This window comes from Peromyscus leucopus, chromosome 14 (genome assembly GCF_004664715.2).
Source record: "Peromyscus leucopus breed LL Stock chromosome 14, UCI_PerLeu_2.1, whole genome shotgun sequence".
Lineage (NCBI taxonomy): Eukaryota > Metazoa > Chordata > Mammalia > Rodentia > Cricetidae > Peromyscus > Peromyscus leucopus.
The window spans coordinates 53,969,531-53,986,207 of NC_051075.1; the positions used below are offsets into that span (position 1 = coordinate 53,969,531).

The window sequence follows — 16,677 nt, forward strand, 5'->3', positions numbered from 1 at the left end:
CTTCAGAATTTAGGAAATATAATCCAAGTATCAGAAGGCATGCTGTGAGGCGTTGTTCCAGCAAATAGTTTCCAATTTGCCTTTAAAACCAGCATAAGTCTGTGGGGCTAAGTGAGCACTAATGGAGACCTTAGCATTCTCTCACATGCAGAACGCCCAGTGTTGTGGAGGCCCCATAGATACTTTCTACTATTATATCGTCATCATCATTATTGTGGGAGTAGTCGGGGGAGAGCAGAGAGAGAATGCACCCACATATACTGTGGCACACATGTGGAGGTCAGAGGGCAACTTTGGGGAGCCGGTGCTGTCCTGAACCCAGGTCATCAGGCTTGCACAGCAAGAGGTTTTATGAGCTGAGCCCTTCTCACTTAAAAGAAAAATAATAGTACAGGGTTTGTTGTTGTTGTTTGTTTATGTCTGTTGTTTTTTTTCTGAACCGACTCATGAATTACCTTAATTTTTAGACTTATCAAAAAAAAAAATTACAGGGACAGCACAGTCAGTCCTGAGGTACCCACCAGCTTTGCTCATTGTTACCACCGTTCCCGTAGGTAGGCTCGGGTCATTCCACGTTGGAAGCTGCTGCTGCTGCTGCAGTATTGTGAGCTACACTTTATATGTTATTTGGATCAGTGAAGTCTTTTGCTTTTTTGTTTGTTTTTTGAGACAAGCGGTGCAGTCCTTTTTAATCCACAGAAATGTCCACAGCTCCTGGAGTCAGAACCTTTAGCATCATTTGGTCCATTCTTGCTCTTCTAGAACGATTCTTGTTCCTGGCCATTCTAACAACTTTCTCACATCCCTGTGGTTCAGTTTCCTACTTTAAAACAGGACTAATGGCAGTAGTGCCTGGCTAAAGGGATCGTGAAGAGAAATGAATTCAGAAATGTTGAGCAGAAATACAGTGCGTGCTCCACAATGCTTGTTAAATGAGGCTTGCGTGCTATTATGGTTGACAGTGAGATAAGAGTCGAGAAAATTCCATGTAGTTTGTTTACTGTGTCCCTGAAAGATGTGTTGCTTCGTTTGTCCCCATCTTGGTAGAGCCTTCCTTCTGGTTCAGCTCAGATTAACCAAGAGCCATCCGTCCTGACTGGTGGGACTGAGTCACGCTCAAGAATGCCACGGAGGCCCCAAGAGACAGAGCTAATGAGAAGTTGTAATGAGCGTTTCCCCATGCCAAGCCCTGTGCTTTTGGGTTGAACTTGCAGCTTCTCCTAGCACAGAGGTTGGCATCAGACAGGCAGAAGCAGTTTCCAAGAGCATCATCAAAGTTTCCACATCCTAGAGGTTGGGTCTGGAGAACAATAGAACATCAGAGATGGAATGTCCTTTGGATTTGGGTGCAGAGGGAACTGAAAATGAAAACATTGGGGTCCTGTTTCATTATGATAATAGTCAAGTCTTCTTCCCATCTGTGAAACAAAAACCGCTGCCCCTCCTGAATAATTCGCCCGAATAGCTTGCTTTCCATTGATGCAGTTGAAAGCTTCTTTATGAGCGCATTTGTGTTTGAGGCTCGCTTCACAGCCATTTTCCTGGTCCAGCAGTTCTTGCTGTCACTCACAAGTTCCTATACCCCGACTCTTCCTGTCAGTTCTGTGAGGAAAGTGGACATTTCTTCCTCCTCTCCCTTTCCCTCACTTGTTTTTAACTATTTACATAGGACCAGTCACCTCTCTTCATTTTCCTAATGCTTGAAACACTTCATATTTTAGTGTCCATCTCACCTCCTCCTTTCACTCGTGTGTGTGGCATTTCTTCTACAAGATAACTGAATTAAAAGGGACGGCAGCTTGTCAACAGCTAAATGCATCTGAACTGTTTCTTCCCTGTGACGTTTCTTTTCAGAGCCATGTATTTCCCAGGAAATATGGGAAAAGGAACCCAGGGAGGTTAAAGATTGCCAGGCAAATTGATCGGCTCCTGAATGAACCAGTTCAAAGCGGTTGTAACTTGGGAAACTTCTTCTAAGAAAGTAAGGGGCGGGGCATGTTGACTCAATAGTGGAGCATATGTTTAGCAAGTATGTGGTCCTAGGATCCTAGAGGAAAGGACAGGAGAGGGGATGGGGAGGAAAGGGGAGGAGGGACAGAGGAGAACGGGGACGAAGAGAGGAGGAAGAAGACAGAGACCGAACTACAGTATTAAGTCGCTTTGCCTCCAGTGACCTTAGTGGGAATTTTGTTTCTTTGTTTTTCGAGACAGGTTTTCCCTGGCTGTCCTAGAACTCGCTCTGTAGACCAGGCTGGCCTCAAACTCAGAGAAAATCCTATCTCTGCCTCTAGAGTGCTGGGATTGGAGGAGTGTGTCACCACATCCAGACTTAGTGGGAGTTTTTAAAGGTAACTGAGTGCTGTCCTGTCCAGCACCTAGGACAGTGGTGTTTGTTAAAGACTTGGGGATTAGGAGGAGGAATGTATTAAGAGCTAACTAAGCAGCCTGGTCAAACCAAGTATCAGCATATGACTGGAGTGTCTGCGGAGGTCAGCAGTATGATGAAACCTGCTCTGGGATAAATGTCAAGAACATAAAAATAAATGTCCAGGAAGACACCTGTATGTATGTGTCTTCCAGCTTTTTCTTGTGTGAGTCAAGGCAGTGAGAAGATTCTAGGGAAAGTCCTCAGGAGCTGTAATGGTCCAAACCTCCTTGTTGTGGGGGTAGCCGCTGTCATACTGTAGATTAACCATTATCTGTCCATCTTTCGGTCTTTTATTATATGATTTGAAGAAACATGGTTGAGTCTGTTGTATATCCATCCTCTATAGGGAGTACTCAATGTATTCCTAGAAGTGGTCGTTGTAATTAGTAGCTGTACAGTTTTCATGCTAGAGGAATAGGGTGTAGCATGGGTGCTAGTGGAGGAGGGTACACAGGTGGCTGAGCCAGAACTAGGACTCTTAGCACCCAGAACGCTGACCACACACTTCCCAGCAGACCACGGTCTTCAGAAGTCCCTACCAGTCCTCTTCAATTGTATGTGTACAGCAAGTGCAGATTAATCATCCTAAAATACTGCTTTTGGAAATCCAAGGCAAGCACTTGGGAGCGCAGCCCCTCCCTTTCCATGCCAGCTTTACCACCTACATGGCTGGGAGGCACTCAGAAGGAGGAAAGAGCAATGCCACTCTGCTGCCGAGTTCTCGCTAGGTGCCACGCAGGCAGGACGGGGTTCAAGATCAACACTGAAGGCCTTTTATATGTCTTCCTGTGAGAGTGCAGTCCGTGACGTGCGTGGGAGGCTGGAATACTCTCACATGGCCCCCTCCCGCTCCACAGCACAGCCGGAACCCAGAAGAAATAAGAAGTCAGGAGGTTAGGTTCTCTTGTCGTCTCTCTGTCGCCCTCATCATTTGGGCCCGAAGAGTGGCTTAGGGGGTTGTCAGGTTTGCTCCTGGTGTGAACACCAGAGAGACAGGGCCCGGCACGCTCCTCAGCAGGAGTCACACTGGTTGTGTGTAGGTAAGTAGTAAGTAGTGTAAGAGTCACAGAATGAAGCCGGGCGGTGTTGGTGCACGCCTTAATCCCAGCACTCAGGAGCAGAGCCAGGCGGATCTCTGTGAGTTCGAGGCCAGCCTGGTTTACAGAGGGAGTTCCAGAACAGCCAAGGCTACACAGAGAAACCCTGTCTCAAAAAAAAAGTCACAGAATGATGACTCTTCTGTTAGTGGTTCATCCGTGGGTCATTGGATTAAAACCCTTACCTTTCTTCCCTACCTGCTGGGGGCGAAACTGTGACATGATTGGTGGAGATTTCCTTCCTTTCTTTGCATCTCTTAAGACTTTCTTCTTTAAAAATGAGCAAATATTGAAAGCTCCCTGCGTCTGAGGATGGATTAAAAGCATTTATAGTAAAGATCCAGAGGCTTTGCCAACTCCAAAAGTGAGCTGAAATGTGAGCGAGAACAGCATTTTAGAAAACATTTCAGTTGTATTCCTAGCAGACTTTAAAGAGGCGTGTATCGTGTTCTAAGTTAGCAAAGGTGTCAGAGAAAGTGCAGGTACCAGGGCTGCCTGAGAAACCAGGGGAGTCCAGTGACTCAGAGCCGGGCGGAGGGGAACAGGAATCCCTGATACAAAAAAGAAACGCTCTTCCCAAACCTGGAGTAGGAAGTATGCTTACAAAGGCTCAAAAATATATATTAGAAGGAAGGGAAATTCACCCTAAACCAATGCCTCCCCAAAAGAGAAATATTGTCATTATTGTAAGCACATTAGATTAAAGCAGTAGCACATGGGGCTTTGAACAACGAAATTAACAAATCAATAGAGAAATAGCTTGTCCCCAGTGGAATAGGGTTGTGTTGTTGTTGTTTTGGGTTTTTGTTGTTGTTGTTGTTTTGAGACAGGGTTTCTCTGTGTAGCTTTGGCGCCTTTCACTCTGTAGATCAGGCTGGCCTCGAACTCACAGAGATCCACCTGGCTCTACCTCCTGAGTGCTGGGATTAAAGGCGTGCGCCACCACTGAACAGTTTTTAAGGCTTGAACATTTCAGTTCTCAAAAAGAAAAAAATATATATATTATCTAACCACTTTATAGTGAAATGACAAAATGCCCAAATGATTTGAAATTTTTTAAGCATGATTTTAAGTAACTTGTATCAAAGTCATATTGAAGACTATTCTGAAAATAAGAATTGTACACACCAAAAGTTGTATTTGAAATGTAGTCAGAGATGTACCTAAAGTTAAATTCATAATTGACATCATTTTCTTTTTAAAATACAGAAAGATTAAAAAAAGGATGAGCTGAGTTGTAGGCTTGCTGGCTTGCCTTCATGCAGACTTACCTGCTGTCCTGCGCTCAACTCCTCCAGTAAATCTACCCCCTACCTTCCTGCTGGTTTCATTTTGTTTGTGTATGCGTGTGAGAGAGAGTGGGGGCACGTGTGTACCACGCCTTGTGGAGGTCAAGAGAACATCTGGCTGTGACTTGTCACCTTGCGCTCTGTTGAGGCGGTGTCTGGATTCTGTGGCTGTGCTGATGCTCCAGGCTGGTTGGCCTGGACGCCTGTTCGATTCTCCTGTCTTCACTCTTGTCTGGACTGTAGAGTGAGACTTGGGACTGTCGGTGCATGCCATCACATCCAGCTCTTTCCATGGCTTCCAGGAAACAACTGGATCAAACTCAGGGGCATGGGCTTCTGCGACAATGATGAGGTTTTCTTTAAGCACATATATATACTTAACATTATAAATTCAAAATATATAAATCAAAGGTAATAGCTTACAAAGAGAAATTCCCAAACTGTCAACCATAATGGGTGGTTTATTTAAAATATATGTCTTTAATTGTGCATCTGAACTATTTTTTTTGATAGTTCTATTATTTTCACACACATACTCCTATTTCATCTCCCCAACCTGAAGCTCTTCCTTATTGAAATTTACCCCTATCATAACTCAAACAAAATAACACCAATTTGAATGATTAAAGTGCAGGACTAGCAGTTTGCTCTAAATGGGTAACTTTCAATTTCAAGTCCTCTTTAAGAACAGTGCGCGCTCATAATGGCTGACCCATCTCTCCAGCCCCATCTTATTTTCAGTGCTGATTGTGAGCCCCTAAATTGATTTCACAACTCACATCTGAGTCACAACTCAGCCTCTTAAACATTTTAATAGTTATGCCTGCTCCTAACCAAATTATGTGTGTTTTAGGTAAATTTGAATGTTCACAAAACTTCAGCAATACTGTGCCACAACGAATCAGTCTCAAACAGTTTATATTCTTGAATCATAATGAACTTGTTAGAAATATAATCTAAAAGATGGCTTTTGGGTCTTTAAAGTCTATTTGGTGGTATTTTTAAGTATGCCTATTACTCAGTGAAATATAAAACTCTATCTTTGCCGGGCGGTGGTGGTGCACGCCTTCAATCCCAGCACTCGGGAGGCAGAGGCAGGCAGATCTCTGTGAGTTCGAGGCCAGCCTGGGCTACCAAGTGAGCTCCAGGAAAGGCGCAAAGCTACACAGAGAAACCCTGTCTCGGAAAACCAAAAAAAACTCTATCTTCACACTAAAGGGCTGTGGGTGTGCTGTCCATCAAACCTGTGTACTGGGGGGACAGATCTGCTTCCAGGCTGTTTTTGGTGTTCCTGCTGAGATCAAACTCAGCACCTCGTGCATGCCAGGCAGGCACTCTCCCCTGAGCCACACTCCTACACCTAAGAACGTTTACTGTAAATATATTTATTTAGACAAGGAAAAGAAGGCTGGAGAGATGTCTGGGAGGTTAAGAGCACTGCTGTCCTAGGAAACACAAGTTCAGCTCCAGCTCCCCACCGGGAGGCTCACAGCCGCCTGTAGCTCCACCTCCAGGCCAGCGATGCCTCCTCTGGTTCCGAAGGCACTCAGGTGTGTGTGTATTCATGCATGTGTGCTCACATGCACACAGACACAAACTTTAAATCTTTTTTTAAAGGCAAGTGATAGGAAATAAATGAGTTAATTGTATAACGTGAAAAGCTATAAAAAGACAGTTGTGGAAACTAATTAAAAAAAAAAAAAAGAAAAACAGAAACCACCTGGAACCAACTGAAGGAATGTTGGGAAGAAGTTAGAAGATAGGTAGTCTGTGAGTGAGTACTAACTAAGAAAAATCAAAGTACATGTTCCATTTGGGGAGCATTCTTTTCTTTAGCCTGCCTTGTAGTCTACGGTTTCTTCTCACCTTTAGGAGTTGGTTATCACTGTTTGGGGCTGGGTATTGTTTTTTCAATAATCTCTGAATTATATATTATGTACACATGTGTGTGGGTACCCATAAAGGCCAGAAGAGGGCATAAGCTCTTCTAGAGCTGGAGTTGTAAGTAGTTATGAGTCACCCAGCTTGAGGGCTCGGAATGGAACTCAGGTCCTCTGCAAAAGCAACAGGTGCTCCTAACTGCTGAGCCATCTCTCCTACCCCCCCCACCAGCATTTTGTAAGAATGATTGAATTTGGGGTGCCTTCAGGACCTTCCCAAATGCACCCAAGCCTCTGTCACACAGTCCTGTGATAGTCAGCATCTCAGGCTCTGGCTTTGGGTACAGTCTGAGCATTTTCCTCCAGTCGATCCTTCCGTCTTGTCCTGGCTAGTTTATTGTCACCTTGACCCAACTAAAGAGTTATTTGGGAAGAGGGACTCTCAGAAAATGCCTCCCTAAGATTTGCCTGTAAACAAACCTGTAGTGTGTTTTATTGGTTATTGATTGATGTAGTGTGCTCTACCCATTATCAGTGATGCCATCCCTGGGCAAGGTGGTCCTGGTGTGTAGAAGAAAGCAAGCTGAGCAAGCCAGGAGGAGCAAGCATTCCTCCATGACCTCTGCTTCAGTTCTTGCTTCTAGCTTCCTGCTCTGACTTCCTTCGTGTTGGACTGTGATGTGGAACTGTACATTGAAACAGGAATAGAAATCCCAAGATACTTCTAAAGAAAGGTCACCTCGGATACGGTGGTATGAGTCCAAGTGAACTCTTATTCTAAAGCATTGGACTAGGGTACCAGTATCCAGGAGTTAGAGATAAAGAACAGCTTGGAAAGAAGCTGAAGCGTCCAGGACTGAGCTGTAATCAGTCTGGTGAGGTGATCAAGAAAACAGACCCTGAAGGAAAGCCTAGCACTTCAGCAGAGGTTACATGAAATGAAATAATGGGCAAAAGCAAGAGCGGAGGAAACACAGGTCCACCAAAAAAGGACATCAGATGCCTCGCTGGCCAAATGGATAGCAGGGCAATTACTCACCATGCTCCTCAAGACCTGCGCCGAGGAACGTACAGGCTGCCTGCATGGAGTGGTCGTGCTGCCAGTGGAAGTTCCGGGCAACCCTTTGATTGGCTTAAGTTCCCCAGGTAGAGGCTTTCTTCTAGTCCTACCAGAAGAAATCTTCCCAAGTGATGATCACAGACAGTATTTCTCTTACAGGGATATTATTTGTAATTCATTATTGAACTTCTTGGTGACCTGCTCCTTTAGAACAGTGGTTCTCAACCTGTGGGCTGCAACCCTTATGGGGGAAAAATGACCCTTCCACCTTAGGGTCACCTAAGACCATCAGAAAACACAGACTGTTACATTACAAGTCATGACACTAGTAAAATCACAGTTATGACGCAATAATGAAAATAGTTGTATGGCTGGCGGTCACAACATGAGGAACTGTATTAAAGGGTCGCAGCATTAGGAAGGCTGAGAACCACTGCTTTAGAAGAAGAGTGCCTGTTCTTTCTTAGACTCCAGAGAAGGTAGAAATGGAAGAGGAGTAGACAGAGGGGCAAGTGACTCCCAGGCCAGCTACAAAGTGTGCATTTGATATTTCAGGACCCCTGTAGTGGTAGCTGTGGGCAAGTTCCAAAGGAAACACTGCCTAAATGAAAACACGTGCTATCCTTCGGGAAGGGTTTGAGACAGTGGTGATAAGGGCAGCAGTGGTAATGTGGGTGTCTGTTTAGTGTGACATCTGCTCCTGAGCTGTGATGTCCTTGACCTCCTCCGTCTTCATCGTCAGCAGCCCATGGTCCTGTCACACTGCTGCCCAAGAACAGAAACTGCCTTGAAGACAGCCAGAGAGGGTGGCAGAGTAGCGGAGTCCTGGGATGCATGAGACCGTGGATTCCATCTGCACTGGACGGGGGAGAAGAGAAGAAAAAAGACAAAGCACTGCTGTCCCAGCTTCACTTCTGTTGCCATGGTTAAAAACACCAACCAGAAATGACTTGGGAGTCACAGGAGTTATTTCAGGTTCCAACTCCACATCACAGACGATCACTGAGGGAAGTCAAGGCAGGCCCACTTCCTATCCCACCCTGCATTACCTTTTACCAAGTGTTTGAATGCAATTGGCCCCGATAAGCCCATATGAAGTGGCACTGTTAGGAGGTGTGGCTTCGCTGGAGTGGGTGTGGCTTTGTTGGAGGAAGTGTGTCACTGTGGGGGCAGGCTTGGAGGTCTCACATATGCTCAAGCCAGGCCGAGTGTCTCAGACCACTTTTATTGCCTGCGTGTCAAGATGTAGGACTCTCAGCTACTTCACCAGCACCATGTCTGCCTATAAGCCACCATGTTCCACCATGATGACAATGGACTGAACCTCTGAAACTGTAAGCCACCCCAATTAAATGTTTTTCCTTTATAAGAGTTGCCATGGCCATGGTGTCTCTTCACAGCATAGAAACCCTAACTAAGACAGAAGTTGGTACTGGGTGTGGGGTATTGCTGTGATAGGCCTGACCATGCTCTTGTTTGAAGGAATATGGACCTTGAGACTGGATTAGAAAAAGCAGTGGAACACTTTAATTGCTGCTTCATGGGCCATTCTAGTAGGAACGTGAAAGACAATGGTGTGATTTGAACTGTAGGGGCCTGGCTCAAGAGGTTTCAGAGGGGAAGAATTTTAGTATGTTGGCCTAGAGATCATTCTTGTGATATTTTGGTGAAGAATGTGGCTGCTTTTTGCCTTTGTCCAAACAGTCTGTCTGAGGCTAAATTGAAGAGTTTTGGATTAATTCCACTGGCAGCCTAGTATAGACTCTGTCATGTGGTTATTAGTGTTAACTCAAGATTTATAATGAAAAGGAGCACCAGGAAGTGGAATGGAGCTAAGTCCTGTGTTCAAGGCGATAAAAAGATTAAGAAATGGAATAAAGGGAGTGGTGACCTCAGGACAAGATCCCACCCAGCTAAATTTCCAACTTGTGAAAAGGAATTAAAGAAAAGCTTAAAGCATGGTGTGGTGGTACACACCTTCTTAATCCCAGCCCTCAGAAGGCAGAGGCTGGCAGACCTGAGTGTGAGGCCAGCCTGGTCTACAGATCCAGTTTCAGGACAGCCAAGCTTAGGCAGTGAAAGACACCATCTGCAAGTAAAAGTTGGTGAAGACGTAATTGAACCAGGGGGCCATGCTCCAGGCCCAGTGAGCAGCAGAACTTGGCTTCTTCAGCCACATGGCTCTGGCTTTGCAGTCAAGGATATATAAAAAAAAGGCATTTTGGAATCTCCCTCTACAACTAAGAAAGCCACTGAGGTCAAGCATGTGTCTCTGAGTGGAGGCCTAGAGAGGGGCCATTGCATGAACCTGGGAAGGTGAAGCCTGGATTTCCTTGGAGACCCCAAGATGTTGGAGATACCAGAGCCATAGGATACATGCTGAGGAAAGCTGCTAACAGGAAGTGGAACCAGCCTAAGACAAAGAAGTGTGTTGCAGTCAACAAAGCTGAAAGGAGTTGAATCTAGGCAATTCCTTAACTCCAGCTCTTCTCTCAGATGATTCTAGGCTGTATCATGTTGATAGTTAAAGCTAACAAGGACAACTTCCTCCCTGTGGTCTTAGGTAACTATCCCTGCAGTGCATTTACTTCTAGGAGAGCAGCAAAGAATCATTTGGGGGCAAGTGCAAAAGAACACAACCACCCTGGCTGGCCATGTTCAGAGTGGGCTGCCCAGAAGTTGTGATGTAGTTTCCTAAGGAAATGATGTTAGCACAACACAAACATGTTTACTCATAGTGTGCCAAAAACAGTCATGACAGACCTGAACCATTTTGGATACTAGTGTTTCCATGGAAAATTTCACTCAGATTTTTCCCCTTAAATTGCTGTGGACACATTTCTCCATCAAAGAGGAGTACTCTTTGATCCCTGTGGATGACACCATAGACTCATGAGTCCAATTCCCAGGCTGTATAGACGGGCGATGGGAGGGTGAATGGAACTCAGGGCCCTGGAGATCTTGGAAGAGGAGCAGAATAAAGTCTTTTAAAGGGGAAAGAGAGTCGGGGAGTTCCAGAGAGGCTAAAAGAAGGTTAAGAGATTTGAGGGACCCAGAACTCACTGGATCTAAGCCTCCAGGATCTCCTCACTGTCTGTTTCTTCTAGGGACACAATGAGTTTGCCGTCTCCCTTTTTACTGTTCACATACGGACTTTAATGAAACTGAGTTCAACCCCATGCTGCTCCCTACTCAACTGATCTTAAAGCAAGCACATTAGCTTTAGTGTTTGTTTGTTTCTGTAAAGGAAATGGCCGTGCTAACCCTCACCCACCCCACCCCCAGTACTTCTTTCTCAACTGGAATTACACTCTCCTCATCTGGTCCCCAAAGGTTCCCAGGTAAAATGGCAATTTGGGGCAATTCCACGGAGTGTGTCTGATGGTCAAAGGCGTTTATTTTGAGTTAACAACAAGCAAAGGGGAGTTGGTCGTGGGATCCAGGAAAGGTGAGGCGCTGTCCCACACAGTTCTCTGGAGAATTCTGCCTTGGTCCGCAGTACCAGCATCCAGGATCACGAGGTAGTCAAGAGACCGAGCACGTGCACATTTCAGTTCTTAAGGGGAGAGGAGCGGGAGGGGGGGGGAGGTACCTAGCAGGCAGTTACCGGCTGCCTCCTGGCGGGGGGGGGGGGGGGGGGTGTGCTTCAGGGGCAAAGCAGAGACAACCACCCCTACAGTATAAGCCTGCTTCTGGCTCAGCATTACTGACCAAATTTATTTCTTCATAAAACTGTCTTTCCTCCTCTCCACTCTGAGCCAACACCTATTTCTTAGACTCTCAGGACAACTGAAATGGGATTTCCTCGGGGAGGTCACCCTTGCCCTTGCCCTCCACCGGGGAACTCAGGCTCCCTGCTCCCTCTCCAGTCAGTTCTGCTGGCTTCTTTTATGCGTCTTCTGTGTTTACCCTCACGTCTGCTGTACCACCCATCATGAAACACAGCACGTGCTGAGTGTTTTTTATGTGAACCAGTGAGTTAGGATCGCCACGTTGGGCAGGGCTTCCAAGGACTGTGAGGTAAATACTCAACAGTCCAAAACCAAAGAAATGAGCAAACAATATAGCCGTAGCCTCCCAGCTAGAACTTTTATAAACCAACTAAAATCAAGGCAGATGGACCCAGTAAGCAAACGTGTTTGTAGGCACAGTGGGTCAAAATTCTTCCAAAACTAGGTGTTAAAGATCTGCTATAAGCAAAACACCTCAAGTGGACCAGGCTGTTAATAGTTTCTGTCTTCACGGAGCTTTTGTTAGTCACAATGACAAGTAGGATGCATCCATCTACATAAACTGGTAATTATAACTTTGAAACTTATCATTTTGATGAATGCGATGAAAAGTTCCACAGGTGTAAGAGCCTTTAACAGGGAGATTTGATGTGATCAACATGCCAGGATAGAGTTTCTGAGACTTGCTGGAAACCTGTGTACCAAGAACCATCATGCTCCGCCGCCTCCACAGCTGGCCTGAGGGGAGGTGCCGTATAGTGGTGCCTTGGCCCAATAGGGGGCATTTTGCACCTGGTAATTCTTGGGGAGCCTGTCTGTGTGCTGCAGAATGAACCCTGAAGTAGCGTTCCTGGTCTTGACTTGCGAGGCAACCCATTGTACGATAGCCGCCGATGTCTTAGCCTTGTTCCAGGTCTAAGGCCAGAGAAGGATGCTGGTGACCACATCTGTCCTCCTCCCTTCCCCAACTAAGAGCCACTGCTCTGCATGAAATGTGCTCTTTAAAAAACATCATTTATCCAAGTCAGAACGGCGAACTAAGTATGCACTCGCTAAATAACTACGTATTGAGCAGTGAGAGACCACAGGGAGAAGAGAACCATGCAGTTGGGAGTAGATAAAAGGTCACAGATCTGTAATATTCGGGGGGACGGATGTATCTATTGGTGAAAGAAGTCATCTGTGGAAACAGGACATTTTAACAAAGGCTCAAACGAGGCGGGGGGGGGGAGGTGCGAGTTACGCCATAAGGAGAAACACCAAGACCAAGGAGGAGGCCATTGGAGGGCCGTCTGTCCTTGGCCTCGCCTTTCCGTCAGCACCTTTGTGTCTGCAGGCCTCACCAGGCTCCTTTGTGTTTCAGAGGGTTCTCCGCAGAAGGGCAGCTGAACGGACTTCAGAACAGCCTTAGCCCTGCAGCCTTTATGCCCATCGCCAGCTCCACAGGTCAGTGGCCTGCTCTTCTCTGGGTGGGGCAGCAAGGAAGGTGGCATCTGGCACTTCTGTCCTTTGCCTCCTCTGTCAAGAGCATCAGCTCAGAGGGACAAATGTCCAGGCCTTGAAAGCATTGGCAGATCGGTATTTTGATGATATTTTTCCTTTAGAATAATACGACAGCCTGGGATAGGTGGGATTTGTTTTGTTTCGTTTCGTTTCGGAACCAGTGGGGTAAATGCAGCCTCCTTGTCTAGTAGACTACTCTGAGTTTCAATGTCCACTCCTTGTGTTTGACTGGCACTTCACTAGTCACTTAGTATTTCTCCATGGTGGATCTCTCGGCCCTCACAACAGCTTCATGAGCTCCATCTCCTACCTCCCCTGACACGAGGAAACTAAGACTCAGCATGTTAGCTGTACATGCATCCATAGTTAGGTGTGTGGACTTTGATGTGAGTCTCGTTGTGTTGCTGCCAAAGGTCTGTCTGTGGACAGGGCCCATAGCCTCTCACTGTAAGGGCATGTGTGCAGGTGAGGTAGCAGCGAGCCAGAGGGGTTTTTGTTTTTGTTTTTGCGTAATAATTCATAAGCACACACTAATCAGAAAACTGAAGGAAGGTAACTTTGACTCAAATCAACAAACACTGACTACTGAGCACGTACTCTGGAGTAGCATTTGGCCCCTGAGTTCCACACAGTACAGGACAAACAGAATGGTCTCCACTCTGGGGTGCTGAAAAACTCAAGGAGATGGAAAGGGCATGAAGAGTGGCTACAGGAGATTCTGTGGCTGATTCTGTACTGGGGTCATGGAGAATGACAACAGAACATTGACTAGGCCTTCGCTGTATTTCGGGCTGTGTGCTGAGTGCTTTGTAGCAAGCCCAGTGTCAAGGGTACACATATAAGAACTGAGAGCCCCTGTCTTATTTACATGTAGAGGAGTCAACAGGTTGTGAATGAAGTACATCTGAAGTGTCATGGAGTGCTTACAGTGAATGCAAAGTCCTGTGCCATGCGCACACACGTACTCTTTCTGCAAACTAATTTGTTAGTATGGCTGGGGAAAGGGTGTGTGCAAAAGATGGCAAGAGAAAAGTGGTGGAGTGTCAGGGCCAGTCGTAAGCCGTGGAGGGGACTTGTCATCATCCGGACAGCTGCAAGAAGCCCCGGGGGAGTTCAGGAAGAGGACAGGGGATACTGTGATAAGGAGCGACAGTGCCCCTGAAAGGCGTAGCAGATGCTTGACTGCATCGTGAGGACAGTTACACATATCTCACGGCTTTGTTTTGAGGATTAAATGAAGCAGTATGTACAGAAGGACTCTTCCTACATCCGGGTTATTGGGCCGTATTAACATTCTAATAAGAGCATAAAATCAGTTCTCCTGCACAGCATCAGAGCCTGAATTCAGGAGATATTTGATGGCCTGTGCTTGTGACCCTCCCCATGAAGACTAGAGCATGGTGGTGGTTGCTGTTTCAGGCTGGGCACTGCACCACACCACACCAGTGACCTCACGTGTGCTGGGCGCTCTGCCACCGAGAACACCCCAGCTCTCAGAGCACGGCAGCTCTGGTTAAGGAGGTAAAACTTGCGCCTGGAACTGTGATGGAGAGAAGTGATGACTGAGAATCGTGGGCAGGTTGGAAGTCACTCTGGGTCAGGGCACTTAGAGCCTTTCCCTCATGCTTTAAGCTGGAGAAGTTTGCAGGACTCAGGAGCCTCGACTACCTCCCGTGCATTCCTAATTGAACCATATGGAGTTGAACTCTGTGTGCTCTCTGGTTGAAGGAATTAGAACTGTGAAGGATCAGCTGAGTCATGATTGCAGCAGCTTGGTGGCCACTAATGACATCAGTTAGACCTTGTCAAAGTCATACTGTATTTGTGTTGGCATAAAGGACAGATCAAGCAGTTATATTTGCCATCAACTGTTGTTGTTTTTGTTCTTTTGGGGGCCCTACCACCCAGCTCCCAAATAAATCACACATGGAGGCTTACTCTTACTTATGAATGCCCGGCCTTAGCTTGGCTTGTTTCTTGCCAGCTTTCCTTAACTTAAATTATCCCATCTATCTTTTGCCTGGGGCCTTTCCTTTTCTCTGACTTCTGTATCTCACTCTTACTCTGTGGCTGGCTATGTAGCTGGGTGGCTGGCCCCTGGAGTCCTCCTCCTCCTCTGGCTCCTAGGTCCCTCCTCCCAGTTTTCTCCTTCTACATAGTCTCTCTGCCTGCCAGCCCTGCCTGTCCTTTCTCCTGCCTCACTGTAGGCCGTTCAGCTCTTTATTGGACCATCAGGTATTTTAGACAGGCACAGTAACACAGCTTCAGAGTTAAACAAAAGTAACACACCTTAAAATAATCTTCTACAACAATCAACCATTTCCCTGCTTCCCCCTTGAGGTAACAGCCAGATGATTATTCCTGCCATCATTCCTGTTCACTCACCAGATATTTAGTGCTTTGTCACCCTGTGACTCGAGGCCTCTACATGTCGTTGGATTTATTGTCTGTGACTCCCGTGATGCTAACGAAATGCTGGAGTGCAGGAACCCGTCAGGGCTGACACTTGGTGAATTCCCAGCGTTGGTAACGGCCCTGCATGGCCGTGTTTCAGCAAGGCAGCTCGTGATTTCCACAGCAGTGAGATTTCAAAGCTGTTCTAGAGTCTCAGAGGGTATTCTGTGCGAAGGGGACAGGGCTGCCACCAGCCGCAGTTTCCTTTAAGCCCAGAAGAAGGGGGTGGGGGAGCGAAGGAGGGGGACAGAAAAAGAGAGCACAACAGTGCCGTATTACTCTCCTCAGCTGTCCTCCAAATACCTTGAGCCCCTGCCTTGTACAGTAACAGGCCCATAAATATAGCTCACGTCTGTTTCCTGCCCTTTAACCCTTCGCTTTCATCTGGCTGGCTCCACTTTAAGATGTGTGACTTTGCAGGTAGCTCTGAGCTGTAAAACAGCCCAGTCCTTTACTTCTGGTGGTGGGCTCATTGCATTCTTTCTGTTATGCACATTCAGTTTAAAAAAAAAAAAAAAAGGACCTCTGCTAGCAGAGGCCCTGGAAGGAAGGCTGCCTGAACGTTAGCGTCCTTAACGTCCCTACCTCAGGCCTTACATCCCAAGTCTGCAGTGAAAGGAAGGGGCAGAGTCAGCAGACTTGGAAACTGGAGAAGGAAGCTGGAGCGAGGGCCCTCGGCCCGAAGCCAAACTCATTGGCTCTCCTTTGCAACCTTGGCGCTCCTCCTTGAGCTCTGGAGTGCTAATGGTGAACTAAAGCAGCAAAGAAGGCAGATTAGACACTGTGGGGATCTGCAGCAGTACCCACTGCCCTGGCCCAGCCCACTCCTTACCTTCTGTAACGCATCCTACCTGGAAGACAGCCTCTTGCCTCACACCCGTATTCTTAAGCTCCTGTTAGTCTGTAGTGGTGGATGGGACCTTGCTCTCTTGAAAATCAATGATGGATGGCATTTCAAGAAGAAAGCAGCAAAGTCCTGTTCATGACCTTCTCATGGGGACATCACAGAAACGCCTCAGTGTGACAGTGCCCGTCCACTCCCCTGGTGTCTTGAGACAAGAGAAATGAACTTACTTTAATGTAAAGTAAATCCAGAGGGGCTTACACCCTCAGGACCTGGAAATCATTTTAACCTCCAAGTGACTTGTTTGCCTGGCAGGTGCCGGTAGGATGATCTGTTTCCATTATCAGACTCTTCATCCTACGTTACAGTTAGTAGAGCCCCTCCGGGGTCT

At 46.7% G+C, this 16,677-nt stretch overlaps 1 protein-coding gene across 16 annotated transcripts in view; it reads left to right on the forward strand.

Moving 5' to 3' along the window:
* Ttll5 (tubulin tyrosine ligase like 5) overlaps positions 1-16,677 on the forward strand; it is a 253,130-nt gene that overhangs the window by 206,282 nt on the left and 30,171 nt on the right. For 14 of the 16 annotated variants that reach the window (XM_028876308.2, XM_028876334.2, XM_028876324.2 and 11 more), the window contains one exon: positions 12,849-12,931. The exons of the other annotated variants lie outside the window; for them this stretch is intronic. In XM_028876308.2, the coding sequence (XP_028732141.1) occupies positions 12,849-12,931 (83 nt within the window). The remainder of the gene's footprint in view (positions 1-12,848; positions 12,932-16,677) is intronic. 16 annotated transcript variants of the gene reach the window in all.